The 26,579-nt window shown below is 43.7% G+C and overlaps 2 protein-coding genes across 5 annotated transcripts; one reads left to right on the forward strand and one right to left on the reverse strand.

The window, feature by feature from the left end:
• Nucleotides 1-233: 233 nt before the first annotated feature.
• slc44a2 (solute carrier family 44 member 2 (CTL2 blood group)) lies at nt 234-17,588 on the reverse strand. Of its 4 annotated transcripts, none has more exons than XM_067259238.1 (22): nt 17,455-17,588; nt 11,559-11,607; nt 11,221-11,294; nt 10,916-11,000; nt 10,240-10,324; nt 9,704-9,820; nt 9,524-9,584; nt 9,078-9,201; nt 8,810-8,893; nt 8,466-8,578; nt 7,921-8,052; nt 6,434-6,533; nt 6,047-6,139; nt 5,785-5,869; nt 5,303-5,565; nt 4,912-5,006; nt 4,561-4,664; nt 4,293-4,366; nt 3,939-4,009; nt 3,672-3,760; nt 3,408-3,492; nt 234-1,250 (listed from the first exon to the last, which is right to left on the reverse strand). In XM_067259238.1, the coding sequence occupies exons 1-22, from the start codon at nt 17,489-17,491 to the stop codon at nt 1,141-1,143; spliced, it is 2,130 nt and encodes a 709-aa protein (XP_067115339.1). In that variant the 5' UTR covers nt 17,492-17,588; the 3' UTR covers nt 234-1,140. The 4 variants fall into 4 exon arrangements, with proteins under 4 accessions (XP_067115339.1, XP_067115336.1, XP_067115338.1 ...); XM_067259235.1 differs by lacking the exon at nt 234-1,250 and adding an exon at nt 1,545-3,110; XM_067259237.1 differs by lacking the exons at nt 234-1,250; nt 17,455-17,588 and adding exons at nt 1,545-3,110; nt 12,675-12,838.
• A 1,915-nt stretch (nt 17,589-19,503) lies between these two features.
• Nucleotides 19,504-25,829, forward strand: LOC136965302 (glutaryl-CoA dehydrogenase, mitochondrial-like). The gene is made up of 12 exons (XM_067259398.1): nt 19,504-19,621; nt 20,300-20,412; nt 20,667-20,702; nt 21,167-21,307; nt 21,603-21,665; nt 21,833-22,003; nt 22,349-22,478; nt 23,395-23,611; nt 23,878-23,981; nt 24,111-24,236; nt 24,437-24,597; nt 25,137-25,829. Exons 2-12 carry the CDS (start codon nt 20,310-20,312, stop codon nt 25,208-25,210), a joined length of 1,326 nt encoding a protein of 441 aa, XP_067115499.1. The 5' UTR covers nt 19,504-19,621; nt 20,300-20,309; the 3' UTR covers nt 25,211-25,829.
• The last annotated feature ends 750 nt before the right edge of the window (nt 25,830-26,579 follow it).

The following is a 26,579-nucleotide window of genomic DNA, read 5'->3' on the forward strand; positions in this document are numbered from 1 at the left end:
TGTTTTTAAATATTGCTGTTGAATGTTTAATTGTTAACAAAACAACAACTGTCTCTATGGTCAACTGAATGTAATTTACAACTAGAGTCTCGTTACTGACAAAATTAGAACAATTTAAATGTTGTATCCAGTATGATACAAGACATTCTGCATCTAATTATGTACATAGAAATTATTACTCTTGAAATTATATTAATGTCTTCATCATAAACATATCACACTTCATTAACGTCTTGTAGCTTACGAAACACTTTATTTACAAGAACCTTCACTGTGAAAAGCAACAACACATTACATGTTGTAATATAACATTACAAACACAACTTGAGCATTACAAAATAATGCATTTTAGGTCAAGCGGACAAAATATTTTCAGTCTCAACTCTACCTTAGTTTATGGTTTAAACTGTAAAACCTGCTTTGGTAAATTGTAAGTACAATACAGGGCAGTACATGGTGAGTGCTTAACAACATGAATCAAGACAACCTAATCAGGAAAATAAAATAACTTTATAGAACATTTTAGCATCTTAGCATGACAGCTTTTTTTTCAAACGTAATACTGGTGGCATTGGTACAATAGGCCTAAAGCAACAGACTATTGTTAATCCATAGTAACCCGACAGATAAAACTGTCATTCTCAAGATAGCAACTCAGACATCTAATAGAGAAAAAAGAATTAACAGTTAAAGTTCTCTAAAATCAAATGTCAAAAGTACAATCATGGTTGAATAGAAACCCGACAATGAAATCCATTTTTGTCCTGTCATTTTCACCTACTGTTTAGCAAACAATTGCCACTTATCAATTATACCGTGTTACTTCAGTAGCCAGTATGAACAGGTGTCAAAAAGACAACTATTCTTGTTAAAAAAAGTAATCTCTCATTGCTTTGCTTGTGTCAAAATTATACGGAGCCCAGCTACTTTATAGCATACTTAAGGCACATTCCATACACATCACAGACATGGTTAATAATGGCTGTTGGAACTCATCTCCCTTTGTTCTCTTCACTCACATGCACACGCACGTCATCTGACAGTCAATCAACAAAACCATCACACACACACACTTACCCACACACAGTGTGGCAATCAATAACAGTCATATGGACACATACACACACACGGTCCTTCAGGTTAGTCCATTGTCTTGGTCCCCTCGTTGGACTTGTTCAGGATGGTGAGCAGGTTCTCGGACATGAAGTAGGGCCTCTCTGCAGTTCCATCATTACGCTCCAAATCCTCCACTGTCACACGGGGAGAAAGTAGAAGACACTCATCATCACCCCCCCAAAACACCAATGCATCATAAAACTACAATATTTAGGAATACGAAATGTATAAAACATGAAAGAACAGTAGCCGATCTATCTGAGGTTTCAAATTATTTCACCTTGTTTGGTAAGGTCCCCATATTTCTTATTACATGCCAGCTTATCTCCTTTTTGTTTAACGGTACACATACAAAAAATAACTTACCTTATTGTCTCTCTCCCGACACCAGATTATAGAAGGTTCTTACATGTACACAATAACTACTATTTCATCAATACAAGAAACTTTAATCAACAGCTGTATCCAACAGAAGCAAAATGAATAGGCATGTTTCATCCATGAAAGACTCATCGAGCTACAACATTCACTTAGTGACACAGTACATCGAAGACGGTAAAAAAGCATCAAGACATGAGGTTAGGTTTTTAGAAAAGCCCTCGCCAGGCAACTTTACAGTGACGCCATGCAGCCCAAGAGAGACAGAGAAAGATGGAGAGAGGAAACGAGAGATAGAGAACGTGTCAGAGAAAGGCAAGTAGTGTCAGTAAACGGTTACGAGACTTGCGGTTTCAGAGAGGTCAAGACGAGCTGCGACACAATCACAGCACTGATGCGAGTGCGGAATACCAAGGCAAGAAGGTGGCATGTCAATACACTGAATCCAACCAAATCCAACACAATATCCGGGCTGGGGTCTACATGACGAAATACAAGACCGAAGCTAAGTCGTCTGTTACAGTCAGAAGTATGTGAACACGTTAATTCCATTGAGATAAAAACAACATATGAACATCACTTCTATCAAAGGATTCAAACCATTTGGCGTCAGCTGGTGTTGATGTAAACGGTGAACACGTCTATCAGATTGAGATTTTTGTTTATGACTGTAAACAGGGTAGTGGTGGCTTGGTAGTGCATTTGTTAATGTGATTAAGACAATATTATAGGAAGTATTTACAAAGTCGAGTCAGGCACAGGTTCAGCACTCACAGTTCTACAGATCTGCACAATAAAAAAACAACACTGTCTAAAAACGGCCACAGTAAAATATTATTTTTCCAAGCTACAGGGATGCACTGGGGTTGTGTGGCCTGCTTACGACACAAATGAGGATTTTTGCTACAACCAGCAAGTATTTGAGTGACCCTGTGGATATAGCAATAAGATATGCTTCACTGACTTGCATTCGAGTTGGTGATTTTACATTTAACTTGTCCAAACCACATACAGTAGTTGTCAGTTACTGGTACAGTAGATCCAAAGGACACAATGTTATGAGGTTTACCGGGCTTCTCTTCCTCACTACATTACCCATAAGCACTACTCCTTGGGGGAGGAGGGAGAACCACTGCCATCTTTGGGTGCCTCCATTACATCTTTCTTTTCTTCGTTATCTTCTTTCTTAGGTTCTGCCGGTGCAGGGACCACCTCGCCAGTCGTTCCTTCCTTCATTTCCTGCTTTTCTTCGGTCTCCTTCTCAGCCACTTCTGTCTTTACTTCCGGTTCTTTCTTCTCCTCTAATTCATTTGCTTCCAGGTCTTTCCCCTCTGTCTTCTCCTCTGGGGCTTCCTCCACATCAGACTCCGCCTGCAAAGGTTGTTCCTCCTCGGCCTCCTTCTTCAGAACGTCGAGGTGTTTGAGCTGGACTTCTCCGTCTTTCTGCTGGAGTGGTGTTTCTTCTTCCAGTCGGACACCGTCCACCTGCGCCGGAGCATCGGGCTGCTCAGCGCCGTCGTCCTCCGCCTTCGTAGCCTTGGAGAGGATCTCGTGGAGCTCGGGGGACATGAAATACGGCCGCTCGGACGAGCCGTCGTTTCTCTCCAGGTCCTCACCTTCCGCGTTTGTGAGTTTGTGTGTGTTTATGTTTGCACCGTGGGTTTAGTTGGTTTGGATTAGTGAACAGAACGAAAAAGGGGTTAAAAGGGAAGGTAAGGTATAAAAGAACGGGCGAAAAAAGACAAAGAGAGAGACAAGTCAGAAACATAGCGCGTGAAAAGAGAAAAACCTGCAGTTCAGATTTAGAAAGCTGAGCGAGTGACTGAAAAGATGCACGAGTCACAGGAATGTGTTAATAGTAAAAAAAGTGTCATTCAAAATACTGCAAACATCCACGAGGGGGCGCTACTCACAGAAGCAGAGGAAGAGGGTGTCCACACACATGGCATACACACTGAAGAAGCCATGGGCGATGAGGTAGGATCCCACCACAACCGTCTGGGAGAAAAGAGAATAACATACACTTAAACAACTATGTAGGCCTCTGTCAAGGAGCTAACTGGCAACGCTTTAAAGCTAATGTGTCCCTGTAACATTAGTGCCTAACTAAGCATGGTATACAGGCTACTGTATATTGAAAGATATCATAATATCTAGTGGATCTTTGGAGATCTTACCAGGATGGGGACCCAGTAGTAGTTGAGAGAGGGAGCCGTCTGCTCCACGGCCTTGATCCTCCCCGAGAAGAAGAAGAAAGAACAGATTCCTGCGCAAAGAGGGGTATTTTTAACGCCACGGCAACTCAAGCGCAAAGAATCCGTTCGACTTTGTTCGGAAAATGTGTTTGAAGGTGTGTGCATGTGTGTCCAAATGCTAGGAGAGGGGTGTAAGTATGTGTGTTTTTGTAATGTGGGAATGTGTGTGTTAGCTTGAGGATGACTCACCCACGATCCCGACAATGAGCAGCTTCCCCAGAAACAGAAGGAAGTCAGTCACCTTGTCCAGGACAGCCACTCTGTAGAGCCCATGTGGAAATAAGAAGTCAAACACAAGGAAAGAAACGCACACATCTAAGACCAAATGAATGAGAAAATACATTACATAAACCGTTGAATAAACAAGAATAATGTTCAAACAAACCAACAAATGACTGGTCAACTGACAGAATGAGTGAAAGAAAAAAACTACAATCGATGAAAACAACATCGCCTTCAAGCAGAAACCCTCTCCTTTGCAGTAGCCCACAGGCTTGTGAACCTCCAAGCGAAAAGAGAAATGTTTCCATCTCATCATCTCACCTCACGATGTTCCTCATGAGCAGGAAGAAGGCATCCCTGGCTGAGGGACAGAAGCTTTTGCCGTAGATCGCGATCTGAGGAGGCACATCCCAAAATGGAAGTTCATCGAAACGAACGACAACTTTATTGAAGACAATGCAGCACGGACCTTTTCTCCCACCCAATCAACTCCATGGAGTTTCAGTCAATGAAATTGTCCAGGAAAATCAGTTTGGTCCCCCAAAATACGACAAATACAGTGTGCGATTAGCCACATGAATCAGCCTACCATGATATAAGCGTTTCTGTTAAGGAACTTGATGAACTTCTCCAAACACCAGAAGCAACACTTTAGGCAACTCAGGAGAAACTTGGCACACTTATTCTGGGCTCCTGAGCAAGCAGAGGAGGTCAAAAGAACATGTAATGAAGCGCATCCTTTTATTTCAATTGAACATCTATACATCTTAAATTACCTTTTCAGTGTAACGTAACACGTTGGCATGAGTTTCTGTTACTGAGTATGTGTTTCATGTCACCAAATGGCGGTCTTTGTGTGTGTGTTCATAAATGGCATTACGGAATCAGGGAGTGCAGATGATTAGTGACGGGAGCAGAGTACTTTGGTAGACTGGCTCACCTTTCAGCTTCTGGTCCAGATACTCCAGGACCACTCTGATGACCTGGACCAGAGACAGGATGAGAGAACCAAAGGCCAGCGAGCCAGTGTGGTATCTAAAAGAGAGAGTGAGAGAGACAGTGAGAGAGAGAGAGAGAGAGAGAGAGAGAGAGAGAGAGAGAGAGAGAGGGGGGGGGGGGGGGGGAGAGATTGAGAGAGAGAGGGAGAGACAGAGAGAAATAGTCCAGAAGAAATCAGAAGGCCAATTCGATGTCAAAACACCTATCAGTATCATTCTGCCGCCCCCTGTTGGTTAGAGTGAGGATAGCAGCCTACTTTATTGCACAGCAAGGATTCTATATCAGATGACACTCCCGTGCACACACACATTCCCAGCCCTTTGTCATCCTACCTCAGGGCTCGTCCCAATGAGGAGAAGATGGGGTAGGCAGGGATGTCGTCTGGCTTCTTGAAGGCCCAATAGTAAGAGGCGAAGGCTCCAGACATGGTCACCTGACCCAGTGCCGTGACAAAGTTTGCACACCAGAAGAAGAGGAAGACATTGTAGAACTGGAACAGAATGAGGTACTTGTGGTAGTAGGTCTCGCCCCCGTAGAACGCAAATAGGCACTCAGCGTCCGGGCACTGGGTGGTGATGTTCGAGGTGTTGAACGTCTGAAGAAAAACCAAAAGCGAAGGATTTTATATATATCTTGCAGGACTTAATCCCCATTCCTGGTGGTATGGTGGTCAAGGGTTTGAGTTCCACAGCAATCACAGAAAGTAAATTGTTACTGTAAAGTCTCAATTGGTAGGCAAAAAAAACATTCATTTATTCAACAATTGTATTAGATTCTACAAACTAATGACGATGAACCATGTTCCTCGTCTTACCTTGGGATCGCAGGTGTCTCTGGAGTACTCACAATCCGAGGTGTTGAACACTTTGTACACCTGGTCATTGGAGGTGGATAAGAACCTGAGGGAGGTAGTCAAGGAGGCTGTTTGGAAATCATTAGACATTTAAGTCCATCGTTTAGCTTTAAGGCCCATGGGTAAGTTTCTATTTATTTTCGTAATCTGGCCAAAAAAAGAAAGGTGGTTCATCTGGTTTTATATGAAGGACCAAAGACAGCATTGACAGGTGTAAGGATACACAGCTGTGATGCCCCAGTAGGCGATGACGAGGGCCAGGAGGGCAAAGGTCAGCAGGGGGTAAAACAGCGATGACATAACATGGCCGACAGCCCTGTGGAAGAAGACAGTAAGTTCTGTCAGTCAAATATTGTTAATATCTACCTGTGTATTATAATGAGAAATATCAACCCTCTGCCCCGGCCGAATGTGTGCTTCCAGTCTGTGTTTTTGTTTGACTGGTCACTTCTTGTGGCCCACCACAGAAATGTCAAATATTTGTGATATGTACCGGATCTTTCCATGATAACCCTCCTCTAACGGCTAGACAGTGAGCTTTCTGTATGCCTGGATTGCACTCAGGAATGTGTGTGTATGTGTGTGTGTGTGTATGTGTGTGTGCCCTGACCTGCTTGACTCCTTGATGAGGGCGATGGCGATGAGAACTCTCTTTCTGAGGAAGATGAGGAGGAGGATGATGACAACCTCCACAATGGCCAGGATGATCACTGGGGGACAGACAAACAGACGTGGTTAGGAGTGTTTGTGGGTGTGTATGCGTGTTAGGGGTGGAACGGTACATCTATTCGTACCGAACCATACGGTACGGGCGTCACGGTTCGGTATAAAAATAAATAAAACTTGCGTGCAAATTCATTAATGTAATGCGGAACTACTGTTAGATACTTGTGTTCATTAGGGCCATCTAATCTGTAGCTCTGAAGCTCTGATTGGCGCCGCCGTGAGTCAGAGATAGCTAGCTAGCAGCACGAAGGACGAGTATGGCGTGCGGTGACCCACGAGAGATAGAGAACCCGCCGGCCTTTTTAAGATTGCAAGTTTGGGAAAACTTTGGTTTCCCATTCAGTTATAGTAGTACAGGCGAGAGAGTGGTGGATAAGACAAGCACTGTGTGTCGGTGTGGTTCAGCAGTTGTGGGCAGTGACGTGCAGTCTGGGTAGGCACTGTCTACCCTGCCAAAATTCAAACGTAAAATTTTTTATTAAATCATTTTATTTAATAAACTTGTATTTTTACTGTTTATTCTTGTGATTTATATATGCAATATGTGTGCTATTCCAATTGTTTAGACGTTACGATGACGAATGTAGCAGTTACATATAATCACATAAAAAAAACATCGGTTGAAACACGCCCCATACTCACAGCCCAACGGAGCGGTATCAGACTCATATTCTGACTAGAGTATGACAACGTCAGGCTAGTACCAGTCAAAAGTTTGGACACATTTTCCCATTCAATTTCCTAGCCTCTTACTGACATCACCGCATGTCACTGGTTATGGGGTAGGCCTATGTGAGTGGAAATACATCTAACATGCTAACGCATATAACGCATCTGGCGTGTGCTAAATGACAAAAAATATCCGACGCCATCACCCAGGTGTGCCCATCACTGGAACGAGACCAACAAAAAAAAACTTTTCAACTTCTTCTCCCTACAGTGCTTAACCAGGCATTAGATACACATACAAATAGGGCCCAAAAAATCACTGACGCAATCGGAATTTAAATGTCATCTTCAATGCGCCGTATTCACTCGTAGAGGAACCTGGTTTGTTTTGCTTTTCCCTCCGTTGTACCGAACTCGTACCGAACCGTGATGTTTTAACCACGGTATGAACCGAACCGTGACTTCAGTGTACCGTTCCACCCCTAATGCGTGTGTGTATGTGTGTGTGGGGGTGTGTATGTGTGCGTGATCTTACACACAAACACATTAATATGCGAATGCAATTTTTTTTATATTTGTGTGTCTGTGTGTGTGTGTGTGTGTGTGTGTGTGTGTGTGTGTGTGTGTGTGTGTGTGTGTGTGTGTGTGTGTGTGTGTGCGCATCTGGGTGCATATGTGTTGTGTGTTTGTGTGTGGACTCACTGAATGCCAGCCAGGTCTGTCTGATCTGCAGGTAGACAGAGAAGTCTGTCTGCAGCCCCAGGTCTCCGATGGTGACATCAGCACCAGGCTGGCCTTGCAGGCTGGCATACTCCACATAGCAATGACCAATCCCTGACAGAAACATCCAGAACATCAGAACGCATGTACTATATAGATCTAGAACACAATATCCTGACACACTCTCCCTAGTGGTACGACAGGAAACTTGTAAGATGTGCTGTTTGCGCTGATACCTCATGACTGAAACCACATACGTGGTTTGAGGTAAAAACAGATGTTGAGGTTCAATACCAGGTGCATAACTATGTAAAATCTACTTGGTGCAATGTACTTGATTGCACTCGCAATGATGTTTGTGAGTAAAATAGCTGTGCGGAATCAAAAAGTTTTGTTTTGAAGTAAAATTCCAAAATGAAATCTAATGTATATAAAAGTAACCGTAGATTTGACTTCAGTAGATGGTGGCTACATTTTTCAGAACAACTGACATCAAAACATCTGAAAACATTATTGAGATATAATACCATATCCGATGACCAGTATCACCAAGATGATCATGACCCAGACCATGACCCCAGCCAGGTAGCGAAGGAGGACGATGAAGATGAGGCTGACCACCATGGCAATCACCAGACCTCTGCAGGTAGATATCATCATCATCAACATCATCATCTCCTACTAATACATTTTTTCAGTAAGTTACTTCTTGACATTTATAAATCATGTTGACTTAACAAGAAAAAGCTATTTAATTTTCCAGTATATGTTCACCAACAGTAACCTTTTCACACCTATCTCTTTCCTTGCACAAACCGACATGGCATACACAGTGCTTAGTGCTCCCCATCGTAGACCTGGAGGTACTCACAACAAGATCCAGTGCCAAGATTCCGTGTAGTCCTCAAAGATCCTCATTGCCACCTGGCGAGCCTCCAAGACCACATTCGACTTCCTGTAACGCCAGGAAGTCCGCTTAACCAAACAAGCTTAGTTTTGGACTGATAAAAGTAGTTCTATAACCCACGATGAAATATAAGTCTCGAAACAGAAGCAAGACCAACCATCAAAATTGAACTCTTAATACTAGCAGTATAAGCCGTGTGCGTGAGGAGGAGGGTGAGGACACGATGACTCACTTTGACGCATCCAGAAGTTCGGTGGCGTTCACCTGCTCGCCATCACTGTCGCTAAAGGAAGTCTCATTCCCAACCACGACAACACCTTTCTTCGTGCTCAGGGCCGGAAGGCAGCGACGGGTGACTGGAGGGAGAGACGAGAGGAGAGGAGAGGAGAGGAGAGGAGAGGAGAGGAGGGAGGGGATAAATGAGAGGAAAGGAGAGGAATAAAAAAAGGAGAGGAGAGGAGAGGAAAGGAAAGAGACGGGAGGAGAGGAAACGGAATGAAAGGGAAGACAAAAAGAGCAGAGAAGAGGTAAGTAGATAAATAACATGGTAGACAGAAAGACAAAAGAGTCCGTACCGAATCACAATACAACATTTGCAATGGAAATACCCAATCTATACCCAATGCTTATGTGGAACATTTGACAGTGTTGAATGTGGACAGAGTCTCCAGGACTTACAAGCTTTGCTAGGCATCACCATTGAGGGACACAGACCATCTCTTAGGATCTCGACAACGCTCTGAAACACAACCAAATCGAGATTGCACACAAGCTCCATGTGTAACACCCGGCCAGGACCAATGAACACCAAGTTGTCTTCCGTGTCGACATTCAAACAACACATCATCTATTACCCACCATTTTGAAGTCCACTCCTTCCTTGCAAAACTGCCTGTAGTACGTCAGGTCTTCCCCTTTGTTGACATAGGCCTTCAGTAACGTTAGGTATCTGGTAGGGCACCTTTCCACACATAGCTACAGACACATACAAATTTGAATCAATCAATGGGACTTCCAAGAAACGAACCCAATCCAAGTAGGACGGTGGTAGAAACAGTGGATGTGCGATGTTGGGAAGGCTAATGATGCGATGAGAGGGAGGGATGGAAGAAGGAAGTGAAAGAGTGAGAGCGACAGCGAGTGAAAGAAAAAGAGAGAAATAGCGAGAACATGTGTGAGCGAAAGAATGAGAGAGTACGCAACAGAAAGAGGGAGAGAGAGAAAGTATGCAACAGAAAGACAGAGAGAGAGTATGCGACAGAAAGAAAGAGAGAGAGAGTGAGAGAGAGAACGGAGGCAGAACAGGGACTCGTCAGAGAAGCAGGACATTCTGACAGGAAGGGGGCGATGGACACGTGTCTGAAAGCGTGGCGTGGGCGTGGTCGCCCTCTGACCTGCGTGGTGGGGCACTGGAACTCCAGCAGCACCAGGGGGCTGGCACACTTCAGGATGTTGAAGTAGAACAGGAGCGGCTTCTTCCTGTTGACACATGACAGACACGCTAAACAACCAATGACAGGTGAGCACGGTGGCTGGACTATGGCTGGGGCAAGCCTCTGCATATCCATCTATCTTTAACAAGGATGAAAACACATTGACACCCTCTTATCCCCCCCCCCCCCCCCCCCCCCCCCCGCTGAAACAAAGTTCTAACCCTAACATTACATTTCGGAGCAGGTTAATGTCATAGTCTAATAGCAAATGTAATATTGCACATATTTTCGTCCTATTTCCCCTAAAGCCATAAGGTTAGGCTTAAGAGACCATCCAATCATAAAGTATGTCCTAAATGGCATAAATGCTGCCAATTAATAAATGACGTAACAACGTATTGTAAATGGTCAGTAGCCTATCGATTAAGGTACTCGAAAGCATGTACACTGTCTGCTTCTGTAGCAAATAATAACAATAAACCCACTATTTATTCATTAAAACTACTTCTGCATAATAATGCACTTAAAATACAAACGTGAGCAAAGGCAGCAATCGCTATTGAATCAACAGACATGTGCAATTTAGCTAGGGTGTGTTCTAGGGTTCAAAGGTCGAAGGAGAAAAGGACAGACTTACTCCAAGGGGCTCCCAGCCTGTCCACAGAACTGTCCTTTGCTATCTGTGGGATAGATGACCTTCCTGGGGTCACCCTGGGACCAGGCTGCATGCAGAGAAACACACGCAACGTTACTCCAAAATGTCATCATTCTCAAGGCCTCCTAATAATGTATTTGCCAGTTTTGTGTTGATGTGCTGATCAGATTCGATTCATATGCTGGATGATAGGGAGATAGCAAGAATCACAATGATACTTACATTAGGACCTTCAAAGTCTCAATCCTTACGCTATGAAACAGCGTAGATTAGTAGTAAACACTTACCCACAATGCCCACAGCAAAGTAGCCCAGCAGCGCCAGGATGAAGAGGATGCAGCAGAGAACATCTGTGCAGCTCCTAGCAACCAGAGAATAAGAGAGAGAAGGGGGGGCAGAGAGATGAAGAGTGACAGAGAGGGAGAGAGAAGAGGGATTGATAGTGAAAAGCGAGAAATGAAAAGAGTGAGAAAAAGAAAGAGAGATTGGAAAAGAGAGAGAAACAAGGGAGAGAGAAACAGACAGAGGAGAGAGAGAAAGGGAAAAAAGATGGAGAATCAAATCGGTTCCTTTATAGGCCTTGTCATGGTTGTAGAGTGGTTATCGTTGTCATGTTGAATCTTACCTGTTGTGTATTGGTCCTTTAAAGGTTGGGTCAAACTTCCTGGACTCACCTGCAGAAAAGGAGTTCAGTTTTATATCATCCAAAGTACTGTGTGTATGTGTGTGTGTGGGTGCCTGTGGACCTGTTTGTGCCCTGGTGTGTATGTGTGTATAGATGATGATATGTCTGTGTGTGTGTATTGACAAGACTGGGACATTATTTCCAATAACAAAAGGATTCTCCCGCCAGACTGACATGCCTAGCAACCCACAAAATGGCTCCCTGGTGACTCACATATCCCTGTGGACATGCTTGGCAGCCATAGTAACACCTAAACTTACGAGAAGACAGCAACATCATCCAGCCAGATAATATGCACAGCACTCTGCAGGTATCTTAAGACTTCATAGACAATACTACACTGTAAAAAATGGCCTCAACATTCTAGGTGAAGTAGAATTCAGCGTTCCTGCTCGCATGCATAAATTCTTAGTCAGACAATGTTTTTTTTTTTACTAAATGAGTTTGTGTGGCAACACTGTTGGCTATTTCCTGTTTTTTTAGGTTTCATATGGTATAACATCCTGTTGACAGTGAATGAAGCGCCAGATTTATAATTCTCGGTTTGCAGCAATGCAGCATGTTATTATTCGGAACATATTATAAACATTAAAACATCGGGGGATGTTTTGCAGTGAGTGTACTTGAGCCTGCTTAGCACTAACAAAAACACCCTTTCCTTCCTTTGGAGACTTGACGCCTCAGTGACAACGTAAGGAAGGTGTTGGGGCTCCAAAACAAAACAATAACAGCATGAGCAACGTTAAGCTGAGGCTAATACTTCCGCGGGGGGTAGAAACACAATCTCACACTTAGAAACACGGAAACATCTTGAAATAAACCGTTCAAACGAATAAACAGTTCATCGCATGTGCAGTTCAGTACGTGTTCTACGCAGCATCACCTGACAAACCGGATCATGCCCTGGACAGTTGACCACACAACATATATATTTAGTCTATAAACAGTGACGTTCACAGATGAACAGAAAAATAACCAACAGGTTTCCCTTCTATCGCATTTGCACTCAAAAGGAGATGACAGAATTCAAGCCTCCTCATGACACTGCTACTGTACCTTGTTTCCCAGAAGCCATTCTTCTCTGGTCTCATTAACTGTTTGTAGGATGCTGTTTTCATACAGTTACACTTTGCTATTTGTATGTAGAGGCTATGAATTATACCAGAAACCTTGATAACCCTTTCTTAACTGTGTCAAGCGAGACCACCGCTTGACTTCCTTCTTCCTGTATCGCGAAAGTAACCCTAACAGCTGCAAGTGGTAGAAACTGGTACATTCATCAGAGACAACCACACCCTACTTCTGTTCATTCCAAGCTGTTTTCCTCCCTCCTTTACACTCCTTTTCTCAATTCATCTCTCTCTCTCTCCCCCCCCCCCCTCTCTCTCTGTTTAAAGGGCTTCATCGTGGGAATGGTTGAAGACCATGGAGGGTTGGTAGCCTAAAAGTGGCTGGGGAGTAAGCACACACAACCGTGTTTTTTACTTGAGAGTGATGCCATTTTGTGCCATCTCCTGTGAATGTGGAGAAGCAGGCCATACTATGGACCACTGCCTTGTCTTCCCTCTACTATCCAACCCTTGCAGCTCAAAAGACCTTGCAGTGTTCAACCAAAATGCAAAGGACTGTGTAAAGCGATGGGAAACTGCCATATAACTAAGTGCCATCTCGACACTAACCACGGCACTCCTGGTGGTCAGACAAAATCATGAACTGAATAACAAGATGTCCTACGCTTTCGATCCTTTTGAGTGTAATGACAACGACCTATAAAATGGGTGGGGATGCAGAACAAGCTGAGGGTGTCGAAAAAGTAAAGAAATCATGACAGAGCATGAAATCATGATTGCAATAGCAGGCTTCTGTTGAATCAAGAAGGCTCGTCATGAGCTTTTCTTGCAGTTGATTTCCTGTTATATACTTCCTACTCATGATGTGCGAAACCTTTCTGTGCAACGTGGAAATGTGTGCTAAAACCATGAACATTATTTGAATCAAATCCATACAATAATAGCGTATAGTATACATTATGATATATATAATAATTGTGTTTCTTAGAAACAGATGGTTGAACCAGACTACAAAAGTTTGTACACTGACTGTGCTTCCAGCATTTAGGTAAACAGCATGCATGCTGCCTATGCTATACTAGGTGCAATACGGTGTACAAATCAAAAAAATTATTTTTCTCAGACAAAGACTGGCTTATGTTTTGTTCCCTGCTCAGCATACTCAAACGTGACCTTCATGCCTGTGTGTGTGTTTGTGTGTGTGTGTGATATACACACCCTGGTAGACTGTGTCTGAGGCCTAGCGATAAGGAGAGCATCCTGCCCACTACAGCGTCCTTGTGACTGGGTGCACGGCATATGCCCACCACTGTGCCCATGTGACTGGTTGCATGGAATGTTCCATAGGAAAACTAGACCCAAACAATTAGGTTTTGTTTTAATGCCTTTGAGATACGGTTTGTGGAAATCCTCAAATCCTCAACAGAAACAAAATTCAAATGTCCAACACCCTATTTGTATTATTGTATTTTATATTGTATATTATAGCTATTTTATACCTTACATTTATTTTACTTTACATACCTGTCCCCTTAGTACTAGTTAGTATTAGTTAGACTTTGCACCTTTGTATAGTGAGATTTGTTTAAACTTACACCACTTATTTAAGATGTACTCCTATATGTTGAATGTATGCACCTTCCTGCCAAAGTAAATTCCTTGTCTGTGAAAAACTTTCATGGCGATTAAAACCCCTTTCTGATTCTGATTCTGAAGCCTAAATCAACAAAAGCTACTGCCACATCCCTAGAACTAAGTTTTGAGACACAAACATCCTGGTCATCATCTGAAAAGAACTCTTTTTCAAGCTCCAACGTTTCAGACTCAAACTGCCTGTTGAGTGAAACCAACCCTGTCTCGTGAGTTTTTCTACTTTTCTGTCTGGGTTGATTAGGCTACATCTACACCCAACCCCACTGTAGCCTGTAACACTGTTTGGATGAGATTAGCCCTACTACTCTAATCAAATTACAGGTGTGTATGCCTTGATAACAGAGGTAGGAAAAACAATTTTGCACATAAAAAGAAAACGGTTTCAAAAAAACAGCTCAACTTAACTCATTTGTCAATCAAGGTTTTACTGTTTTCACTGTAGCCTCTCCAATAGAAGGTCTTCTTAGTTCATAGGTGTCTGGGGACTGTCTGGTGAGTGGTGACTAGGGAGTAGGAGGTGGAGGGGAAAAGGGCTGTGTCTGGGCATGGCCTTATCCTCACAGTAGTAGTGTAACAGGGAGAAGGAGTGATGTCATAATTGATGTTTTCTACTCATGGATCCAATGGGATTATCAGATAGCTCTCTGCCAGACGACTATAATGGATTACTGGTCAGAGTGGTTAATGGGGTGAGGTCTCCACCCACCCACACACGCACACACACACACATGGACTCTCACACACACACCCCATACTCTCACACAATGACATCAGACAAGCTGTAAGGTTAGCCTCATACTTGAATAGCTGAGCTCTCTTGTGCTCGTAGAAGTGGCTGCTTTTCAAAGCTACAAGAACCCACCACATTTTAGTTCTACGTTTAGTCTTACACATTCTCCGTATCTGTGCAGGGGCGTTAGGACATGGTTCATACAACCTTTCACTCAACAAGAGTGAGAAAGTAAGTAAGTAGGTAGCCGTTAATTCACCCCCAGAGGAGCCATTGGTTGTGCAAAAACAAGAAAACACGACAATAATAACACATACTATCACGTTACACACACAAAATCATGTCAAATAGAGAAGCCAGTAAAACGCGTGGTAGGCACTTGTATATATATCCTTGGCAGACTGCTCCTGAATTCATCACTTATTCCTGGATAGAAGGAGAAGGAAGGGAATCGGTCCAACTCTCCTTACCCAGGAGAGGTGTCTAAACTTGCGACGAGCCAAATGTGCCGTGTCATTCCCCTTTCTTTACCTTACATGGCTGCTCTCCTGCGGGAGTATTACACGCGCAAATCTAAGAGACCTACCAACTGACAGCCAGCGACTCGATGACAAGGGAGAATTGGGAAACTCCACACACACCCAGACACTGACGGCTGTGTGTGTGTGTGCGTGTTGAAACTGACTCTGTTCACCCTCCTTGACTCACTGTGGAGTGGGTGCAGTCGGCACTGGGCAGGCTGGTGCGAGCTGGTGGCCGTCTGGTGGGCTGGATATCCAGCATACTGGCTCTCTCAAAGCAGAGCCCGGCCCAGGCCCACAGAGGCCAGAAACTACATCTGCACTATAATGCTCTTCATGACATTTCAAAGTCACTGTAAATGACATATCATCGATCCAATCCACGACACAGATCTACACAGAACAACACTATATTGTTAATAACATGCGCTTCCCATGTAAGTTTGTACAGTAGCTAGTGTATCAATTTGATTCCATACGTGTTTTAAAGCATAAGTTAAACTTACTGTTCATTATACAGCGGGCCAATAGCTAATGCTATTGCTAGCCTACAATAGCTTCATTTTCTTTGGCTGATAAATACTGTATGGTTCAGGCTTTTACTATTGATGAAACTTCCATTCTGGTTTTAAAGGGGCTTGGTTTACGACATGGTCACGCTAGATGGGGGAGGGGAGCGAAGGAAAAAGACCTGTTTACATGGTAACAGGAAAGTAACAAGGACAACACACTGGGGTTTCTGAAGGGGATCTTCTACAACCCTGCATTGTGTAAGCCTGCAGAGTCTATGTTTACTGTGGTCTATTGAAGAAAACAGGCCTACACAAGAAGATAAGATTGGATTGAGAAACCATCAGCTTTGTCAGGGGGGTGACTACTGATGAAAGACTGGGTCTTCTGCTGTCTGCTAGGCCTCAGCACAGGTTTGAACTAGGTCCTCTCGCACATGTTATCGCCCCATTGGTGGGATTAAGGCAAGAAAAACATTTGAGGAAAACTTCATGACTCAACAGTTCATATGCACTACACATTAACTGACCCGAATCCCACTGCATGCAACGGAGTACGGAGGAAAGATGTCTAGTTGAACTCATGAGAGTCAGTATGGGAATCATACAGTCATCAAACATTCTGCCACAGCTTTGTATCTGACATTATCAAGTGTTTGTGTGTATCATACAGTGTGTGTGTGCGCGCGCGTGCGTGTGTGCGTTTGTGATGAGTAATTACCATATGGCAATCTGCATAACCCACATGGGTGTTGTGACAGTTGATTTTACGCCAGGAAAAAACACACAACACACCTCAAGTCGAGCTCGCGCTATATAGACTGCTATGATTTTATATAGGCTTTGAGTACAGTTCATGTTTTAATATTGTACTTATTCGTTGTATTTCAATAATCTTGTTTAGACATTTGTTTGACTATTTTCTAGTTTAGGTTTCATCCTACTGCTGAAAATCCGCAGTGCATAAATAACGGGGTTCTCATTAATTACCATGATCTTTGAATATGTCCAACAACGTATTTTCATAATAGAATAGTTTTGGACAAACATTGTTCTAAATAAAGAGACTTTTAACGCCGTATCCAATCCACTCCCTGTCGGCCTGCATTCATCAGTGTTTTTGATCATGGAACAAGCTTTAATGCTCGAGAACGCTGCAAATTGCCAAGGCTTTCTCCAAAAGGTTTAAAGATTACTAAGTCAGTTTTAAGGAGATGAGGATGCGACTCCAATCTGTTTAGGTCCATGCGGTCCACACCCTTCCATTGACAAGTCATTGTTTCCATTTCTTCCACTCCCTGATTGAAAACCTAAAGGGGCGAGTGCAGAATGAGAAGAATGAGAATGTCTTACCATATTTAGAGTCTGGGTTCTTTTCTTCTAATTCCATTCTCGGGAACACTTATCTGTCTTTGCTGCGGATCAAATCTTGGACAGGACAGTTACCATGGAAATGTCAGAGAAAGAAACATCAATAACAGTCACCGATTCCTATTCGCCGACTAAACCGAGTGAATTGTGGGCAGATCATCCAAATCGTTGTTAAATTCCATACAACGGGTCGTGTTAGGGAGCCAATCAGAGATGAAAAATGGGAACTGACGGCTAGTTCGACAAATAAAAAATTATCATAGGCGGGGCCATCTCCATCCCCTACTTCAGAGGAATGTGAAGCAGTGTCTTGGGCAATAATTTATCAACCAATTACATGTTTTAAAGCCAAAGAATAACAGTATATTATTACAATAAATGTGTTCATGTCTAGAAAAAAATTAACCTACGTTAGGCCTGTTTGATTCATCATATAGCTTGTTGGCTAGGCTATGCAAGCCTCAGCAACAAAGTAGCCTAACTAGCATAAAGAATTATATGCTTTTAAAAACGAGGCTTTTGGTCTCTATCAGCACACATTTTGGCACGTTCAGACAATATAATATTTGTCTTTGTTTAGTTTTTTGTTGCTTTTTGTTTACAAAAGTAACATGTCAAAGAATGAAATATCCTAGACTACATATATAGGCCTATACTTCAATAGTATTGCCCATCTAAAAGCACATTATGTGTAATATTACAGTGAGTGATAGTCCCCTTGAGCTGTTGAGTGCGAGAAATTGACAGATCAGTATTCACAGCTACGGTGGTGTGACTTAACAAATACTGGTTATGGTCTCGCCCTTGCTGGCATACAGGGGTGTCATGTGGATGTGCAGTGTCAAGATTCCTTCCCGAAACCCATGAATAATGACACACATGATCTTTGTTTTCCAGGTTTTGTGTTCCTCTAGGACAGTCGTGTGCAGCAATAGGCAATGGATTTGTTATGCATGTATTTGTTTAATTACTTGGTAATAACAGTTCAATGTAGGCCTAGTTTAGACAAATTGAGCTGAAGACAAACTAGAATAGACAATAGAAAAGACAATGCTCTTATTGTATTTCAATTTATGTCACTCTTGTGAAATATTAATGCAGCCTAAACCAGATTAAATAGCGCTACACATGGAACAAGTCACTGTAACGTGAAACCACGTTCATCCAAAAGTTTGCATAGCTTACAGATGGCACTACTGTTGGCTACAAAAAAGAAATAGAGGTGACATTCAGTAGGCCTAATGCCACTGACAGTATAGGCTGCACTGTCCTCTTATGTCTCTTGACAAGGAAGCATTTCACATATAACTTGACAATAAGAAACAACATTTACATTATACCTTTTAGTGACGGTTGTCATGGGCTTCATTATATGTTTAATATGAAAGCTAATTATTTAGGAATACAGTAAAACATGAGTCCGTATGATCAACGTGATTTAAGTGATTACATTTAGATTTTGAATAGATTTAGGCTATGGCAACTGCATTATACACATTTGTCAAACAAGGTCAATGAAACACTGTAATGTTATAGCAGTTTAACAAGCTTACGTGAAGCGCGTGTTTAACTGGCCTTATTGGGAATGAGCATATGGACTCATGTAAATGCAATGTGACTTATGTAAGTTGTGTGTAGGCTATGAGTTCAAAAGTTTTCGACGCGGTTCATGATCCTACGCCAATCAGAGAGACGAGAAGGAGGCCAACACCCACGACATGCCCATGGCCAAACTGGTTAAAATTAGCGCCATATTGGGTGAGGCATCCACGCACTAGCCTACTTGGCGTAACCTAAAAGCAGTTAAGTAAAAGTTTCAGACCGTTCTATTGTAGACAATGTAATAATGAACTACATACACACATTTAGGACAATATTATTACGGCTGACTATGGTGTATTGTGTATTGGTGTGTCGAGCAAGGAAAATGTAGTTTCATAACTTGCATAGTTGCACAACATAACTCAAGGATTTATTAAAATTGTGCCTCATTCATCATGGTGGACAACGTTCCCCATGTCCAAGTGTAACCACACTTGTGACGTAATCTGCCGGTGATTATTTAAGTGTAACTTTTGGGGAGCGTAAGATAGTGGCATCGTCATCGACATTTTACAGAGATTCGGAAATATTTATCTGAAGGAATAAGGTATGTTAAAAGTCGGTCACGTTATTGCAGAGGGACCGTTTTTTTAGAACTACTAAAGCACTTTTATGCATTCCATTAACACCTGTTACAAATGTTTTGTAACTTGCTTGTGTAACAAGGACAGAACATGTTGAACTTGAAGGTACTTTTGAACTCGCTATTAATTTCTTTCAAATAAGTGAAATAGGCCTACTGAAAATAATTTCTTATAACATTTTCAACGGCTACATTATTGTTTTAAAAGACATATAACTGGAATTGAAACTTCTAAATTTGATCAATTTGGGCTATAGAAATGATAAATTGCGTGTATTACATAATCATCATATATTGTATTATCATCCTTGAAACAGCATGCATTTGTTTAATTGGCCACTTTACTGAAAGTTGTCAGGAAATGTCCACTCTTCGGAACTTTGTTCTACAGTAAACTATGCATGAAAAGCTAGTGTTACATTATGTTATTATGTTGGAGTCAGGTGGCTGAGCGGTTAGGGAGTCGGGCTAGTAATCTGAAGGTTACCGGTTTGATTCCCTGCTCTGCCAAATGACGTTGTGTCCTTGGGCAAGGCACTTCAAGTACAGGGGAATGTCCCTGTACTTACTGTAAGTCGCTCTGGATAAGAGCGTCTGCTAAATGTAAATGTTATTTAACCAGTCATTATATTCTTCCAACAGGCTGTTAACCATGGCTCTCAGAGGTGCCTTCACCCGCCTGCTTTCTAACACCCATAAATGTGCTTCCATCACCGCGTCCAGAGCACAGGGCACAACCGCAGCGGTTCAGAAAGGTGAGTTGAAATTCACCAGTTTGAAGTTTTGCCGTATCACTGAAGTTTTGACAGTTATAAGGCATGTAGGCATTTCAACTCCAGGTTGAAATGACATGCTGTATGTGAAAAGGATTTGATACAGTGTGTTGGCATTTCTTTCCGTGGTGATGACAGGGATCTGTCAGGATTTTGATGTTTTTTGTTTGTTTTGGTGCAAAATAATCAACCTCCATAACCTTCATATTTCAAACTTTGTATCCCTCCCCCCGCAGATGATCTAGAAGCCAGCAAGAAGCCAGCGAAAGCACGTGAGTCTCGTTCTGGTTGGACACCTGTTCGTCTACAGCGCTAGCCTGAACATGTAGTCTTGCGAAAGCCAAGCCTGACATAATATGACCACTTTCACCCCGCTCGCCTGTCCCCTCTGCTCCTGTCCACGCTCCCCTTCTCTCCCCCCCTCCTCTCCACGCTCCCCTTCTCTCCCCCCCTCCTCTCCACACTCCCCTTCTCTCCCCCCCTCCTCTCCACGCTCCCCTTCTCTCCCCCCCTCCTCTCCACACTCCCCTTCTCTCCCCCCCTCCTCTCCACACTCCCCTTCTCTCCCCCCCCTCCTCTCCACACTCCCCTTCTCTCCCCCCCCCCTCTCCACGCTCCCCTTCTCTCCCCCCCTCCTCTCCACGCTCCCCTTCTCTCCCCCCCTCCTCTCCACGCTCCCCTTCTCTCCCACCCTCCTCTCCACACTCCCCTTCTCTCCCCCTCTCCTCTCCAACAGCAAAAGTGGTGTTCAACTGGCGCGACGCCCTGGAACTGGACAGCCTGCTGACAGAGGAGGAGATCATGATCCGTGACTCCTTCCGTACCTACTGCCAGGAGAAGCTCATGCCCCGTGTTCTGATGGCCAACAGACACGAGTGTGAGCGAGCACATACACACAGACACACACACACACACTTTTCGTCACACTCAGACACTCTTCCTGGATGCGTCAGGAACACTTGCTGTTTTATGAGTTCTTAAAACCAAAGAATCCTATTTTGTGTATCCAAATTGCTGAATCAAATGACCATTGTCATATTGTAGTTGGGATGTTTACAATTGAGTTTCAGTAGTTTCCTGTTTACGGAATCGTGTAACACCTCTCGTGGTTATGGGTTATATTATACGTGTATTGGTTTCCCATAGTGACTGAACTTCTGTGTTTCCTACAGACTTTCACCGGGAGATTATCAACGAGATGGGAGAGCTGGGGGTCCTCGGCCCGACTATCCAAGGTAAGCAAGATAAGGCTGCTCAAGTGTTTCATATTAAATCCAGTTTGACGTAATTTTATACATTCCACAGCAAATTCAAGGACACTGACTATTGATGACATTTGAACTCTTTCAAATCCACACAATCCTTTGACTGTCTCTCTCTTTCTCTATTTCTCTCTGTCTAGGCTATGGGTGTGCTGGTACCAGCTATGTGGCATACGGGCTGATCGCCAGGGAGGTGGAGAGGGTGGACAGCGGCTACCGGTCGGTGATGAGCGTCCAGTCCTCCCTGGTCATGCACCCCATCAACGCCTACGGGACAGAAGCCCAGAAAGAGAAGTACCTGCCCAGGCTTGGTACGTAGTCACATCTGATCTTAGATCTGAGAGCAGAACTTTAATGATGGGAGGAAATAGCAACAGCAGAGGCAACAAGAAAATACCCCAAATTCTGTATATACAGAATACTGGATGGAATACTCACTATATGGTATGCAGTAGTGCAGACCGGATACACTGTTTGGAGCTTGTTTTGTATTCTAGAAAGTTAGGAATAGTCAAGCGCTTCTCAACAGTGATAACTGTCCTCGCAAGCCTCGCTTAAGTCACGTGAACCTAACCCATCCCTGAAAGGATTGCAACTGTGCCTTAACTGTATACACCTCAGTATTTATACTCTCTCTGTATGTCTCTGTCTCTCAGCTAGTGGAGAGATCCTGGGCTGCTTCGGCCTCACGGAGCCTAACCATGGCAGCGACCCCTCCGGCATGGAGACCAAGGCCAAGTACAACCCCTCCAGCGGCACCTTCTCCATCAGTGGAGCTAAGACATGGTGGGTTCACACTGCATTGCGAAAAACCTTGAAGCATGCCTGTTTGTACCTGTACTCCTTCGGAGTGCTGAATCGTGGACGTTTTGTTCAAATGTAAAAGGTAGAACTGTTGCTCAATGTTTATTTGACTTCCTGGGGTGGGGGGTAGGGGTGGCGTTGCTTATGAGGACTGCGACTTGTGAAGGTCAGCTGTATATGATTGTATAAGAACTGAACAGTTATACATTTAGGCATTTAGCAGACGCTCTTATCCAGAGCGACTTACAGTAAGTACAGGGACATTCCCCCGAGGCAAGTAGGGTGAAGTGCCTTGCCCAAGGACACAACGTCAGTTGGCATGACCGGGAATCGAACTGGCAACCTTCGGATTACTAGCCCGATTCCGTCACCGCTCAGCCACCTGACTCCCTTTATGTGAGAGCCCTCATGCCGAGCCGCTCATATATAGATGCAGAAATCTCACACCGCCTGCAAGACCCAATCCTCCCCTCAGTATAGACAGACGGTATGCCCGCAACTGTCAACAGACAGTGAAGGTTTGCGCTGGTACAAGTCCATACGTATGTAACCTTCCGCCCCTGGTGTGTTATGAGGTAGTCCTTGTTCCCTGAGCACATGTCCGCCGTGCCATAAAGTATGTGAACATGTGTTTTCAGTGGCGTCAACGTAAAGTATAAGGATGATGATTATGCATGTTTGTGTTGTTATACGGGGCAGTAAAATTACTCTTACTGTGTCCTAGACACTGTGGATCTTCAAAATAAGAGTTCTGACTTGTTAGATGCTTTTACTCTCATCAGTGCTCGTTTTATTGTTGAAACCGAAAAATGTAGGAAATGAACTGCAACTTCTTCAGATCGACGACAAAAAGGGGATTTTGGATTGATTCTCCTTGTCTTTTGGCCCTGTGTTCCAGGATCACCAACTCCCCTGTGGCGGACATCGCCGTGGTCTGGGCCAAGTGCGAGGATGGCCGTGTGCGTGGGTTCATCCTGGAGCGCGGCATGAAGGGGCTGGCCATGCCCAAGATCGAGGGCAAGTTCTCCCTGAGGGCGTCGGCCACCGGTATGATCCTGATGGACGAGGTGGAGGTTCCCCAGGAGAACTTGCTGCCCAACGTCTCCGGACTGGCCGTGAGTGGTTCTCCTACATCTCATCGTTTTTTTTTAGGAATACAGCGATGAACCGGTCAGATATTCTATCGGTCAGAATTCAGGTTAAATGTGCCTGAGTTGGGGAAACAAAAGTTATTACTTGGACTGTTAGTTGGACTTGGACTGTTAAAATGTTAGTACTTACAACTGTTCACCAGCAAAATAGGGAAAATTGCTAGAGGTTTTAGTGACTCCTTGCTAAAATACTTTGTTAGACCACAGTGTTTGTTGTCCTCCCTGGTCAGGGTCCATTTGGCTGTCTGAACAATGCCCGCTATGGTATTGCCTGGGGAGCCCTTGGTGCTGCAGAGTTCTGCTTCCACACTGCCCGCCAGTACACACTGGACAGGTACCAGAACCACTACAACTCCTTCATATTCCCATTCGAATCTCATTGGTTATGCCAGGATATGGGTTGTTGACAGAATATTGCCGGTGAACAAATTCAAATTCTCATCATGTGGTGTGGTCCAATCAGAATCCAGTTTGGCGTGCCGCTGGCCAGGAACCAGCTCATGCAGAAGAAGATGGCCGACATGTTGACGGAGATCACCCTCGGGCTGCATTCCTGTCTGGCCCTGGGCAGACTCATTGATGAGAAGAAGTGAGTTCCACCAAAGTCCGGGTGAAAAGTGCTCGTGTGTGTGTCTGTTTCCACGTGTCATCTGTATAGTGTATGTTTAAGAATGTTAGAACTATGTTGTAGGGTGTGTATATGGGGGCATGTGTGTGAATCTACACGATACACACACAGACGGATCCTTACCATGCACGTGTGTGTGTGTGTGTGTGTGCATTGCTCAGAGCGGCCCCAGAGATGATCTCCATGCTGAAGAGGAACAGCTGTGGCAAGGCCCTGGACATTGCCCGGCAGGCCAGAGACATGCTGGGGGGCAACGGGATCGCTGACGAGTATCACATCATTCGCCACGTCATGAACCTGGAGGCCGTCAACACGTATGAGGGTAGGCAGTGTAGCCATGAGGAGAAATCAGTATTAGGATTAGTCCTTGGCAGAGTGGGAATTATACAATGACAATCGGGGGGGTCAACTTCTTCTCCAGGGCGTGTATCGACCCCCTCGACCTGTTGTTTTGACCTCTTTTGGGGGGGTCCAAGTCTTAATTAGGGGGGTCAGACCCCCCCCCAAACCCCCCGTTATTCGCACCCTGGTCCTTGGTACTGAAATGTTATTATGATATTGATACTATGTTCAAGTATTTACTGTATATATAGAGATCCAGAATGGAAAACTGTAATGCTATGTAATGAACAGCAGAGGTCAGTAGAGTCCAAAATGTAAGAGGGAATGTCCACTTGTTGGTTTATCTGGAATAGTATTATCAATAAATCCTTGTATTGGCGACAACAGAACGAAAGCTTCTCTCCCCAAACTTCATCATGATTATTTTGATGAGAGACTACAGATCAAATCATGAATCTAATCACTCAGAGTGGATTCTCTCATCTAAATCTCTGTTTTTGCTTGTTTGTTTGTTCCCAGGAACTCACGACATCCACGCCTTGATTCTGGGCAGAGCAATCACTGGACTCCAGTCTTTCACAGTGGAGAAGTAAAATGATATATGTATAAAAGCAGACTAGAAGTGGACTGGACAGCCATTACGTTATCCCCCCCCCCCAAAAAACGAAACTCCAGGTCCAAATGTAAGACAGGGTTTTGTCTGCTCATGTAGCTCTGTGATATGGAACCCTGAGGTGTACTGTTGGTTGATGCTAGGAGCTTCCTTTCAGGTATGTGTGTAGGATGTGCAACATTGGGATTAGATATTTAAGTATTTCATGTAGAGTTTGGATTCGCTGTGCTGGACTTGAAAGAATGGGCGGATGCATGGTTGTATGTCCTCGTGTGTGAGTTCAGAATTCAAACACATTATAGATTAAACATTAAAATGAGTAATGAATGTTTCATGTTTTTACGATGTGTTTGGTCTCATAGGTAATTGCTGCTTGAGTTGTAAAAAATATAATTATTTTGACATTATTCGCAAAAATATATAACTTTTTAATGTTTATTTGATTATGGTAATTGTGGCATTTTACAAATACTGTCTTTACACCTCAAACACTAAGTGCTTTGATATCTCTGGATTGACATTCATGTCATGTGACTCTTAAACTGTAAACAAATGTACATAAATAAACCTTATTTTCCAATCCAGGAGTTGATCCATCCTATAGTGGTTTTGAATTTCGAACTTAACCAAACAAATGCCTTTTGCAGAGGACGGGTGAAATCAAATGCTCCACCCCATTAACTTAGCTACCAAGACATTCCATCAAGAACATGCTGACGTCAGCGGTTAACATGAACGGTTTAGCAAGTTACTGATCAGGTGCTTGGGTCAGGTCCTTATTGAGGCAAGCCAGGGCTTGGCTGGCGTTCTGCAGCTCAGCGCTGAGCTTAGTACAGCTCTCCAGCACCTCCGACAGCTCCTGTAGCTTAGCATGCATGGCCAGGCTGTTCTCCTCATAACATGGGTACATAATATGCTCCTTCATCTGCTGGCAGATCTCAGTCACCTGCGGGGGTGGGGGGGGGGGGCGGGGGGGGGGGGGGGCGGGCGAGACAGAGAGAGAGGCCTGAGCTGGGCCACTTTATGGACATATTACATCAGAGTTGACTCTGTGATGTGTCCTATGGGTCCTAACAGAGTTGTTTGCACTGCATGGGGAATTGGTTTTAATGAACTTAAGTCTTTTGACAAATGTCAATAAGCCCTTAGTTATTTTTTGACAAATGCTGATAACACCACACAAGATATATCTAAGGGGAAGAATGCCCATAAATGTTTGTAATAGGAAGGTATCCTCATGTTATTAAAATTAGAAAATTATGAAGATTAATTATGAAGAGAATAGTGAGATTACTGGTGGATTAACTCGCTGGTCACCTTTTCTGCTAGTTTCTCCTGAAATTTGTCCA

The sequence above is a fragment of the Osmerus mordax genome, chromosome 21, assembly GCF_038355195.1.
Source record: "Osmerus mordax isolate fOsmMor3 chromosome 21, fOsmMor3.pri, whole genome shotgun sequence".
In the NCBI taxonomy this organism is placed as follows: Eukaryota; Metazoa; Chordata; class Actinopteri; order Osmeriformes; family Osmeridae; genus Osmerus; species Osmerus mordax.

Bases quoted from the DNA above. Each gene is read 5' to 3' on its own strand.
- slc44a2 (XM_067259235.1), bottom strand. From the start codon at position 17,491: ATGGAATTAGAAGAAAAGAACCCAGACTCTAAATATG. The intron at 8,579-8,809 runs GTGAGTACCTCC...ATCTACCTGCAG, and splicing joins TCTTGGCACTGGATCTTGTT to AGGTCTGGTGATTGCCATGG. The intron at 5,870-6,046 runs GTATCCTTACAC...TACCTCCCTCAG, and splicing joins TACTGGGGCATCACAGCTGT to GTTCTTATCCACCTCCAATG.
- LOC136965302 (XM_067259398.1), top strand. From the start codon at position 20,310: ATGGCTCTCAGAGGTGCCTTCACCCGCCTGCTTTCTAACACCCATAAA. The intron at 23,982-24,110 runs GTACCAGAACCA...TGGTCCAATCAG, and splicing joins CGCCAGTACACACTGGACAG to AATCCAGTTTGGCGTGCCGC. The intron at 24,598-25,136 runs GTAGGCAGTGTA...GTTTGTTCCCAG, and splicing joins GGCCGTCAACACGTATGAGG to GAACTCACGACATCCACGCC.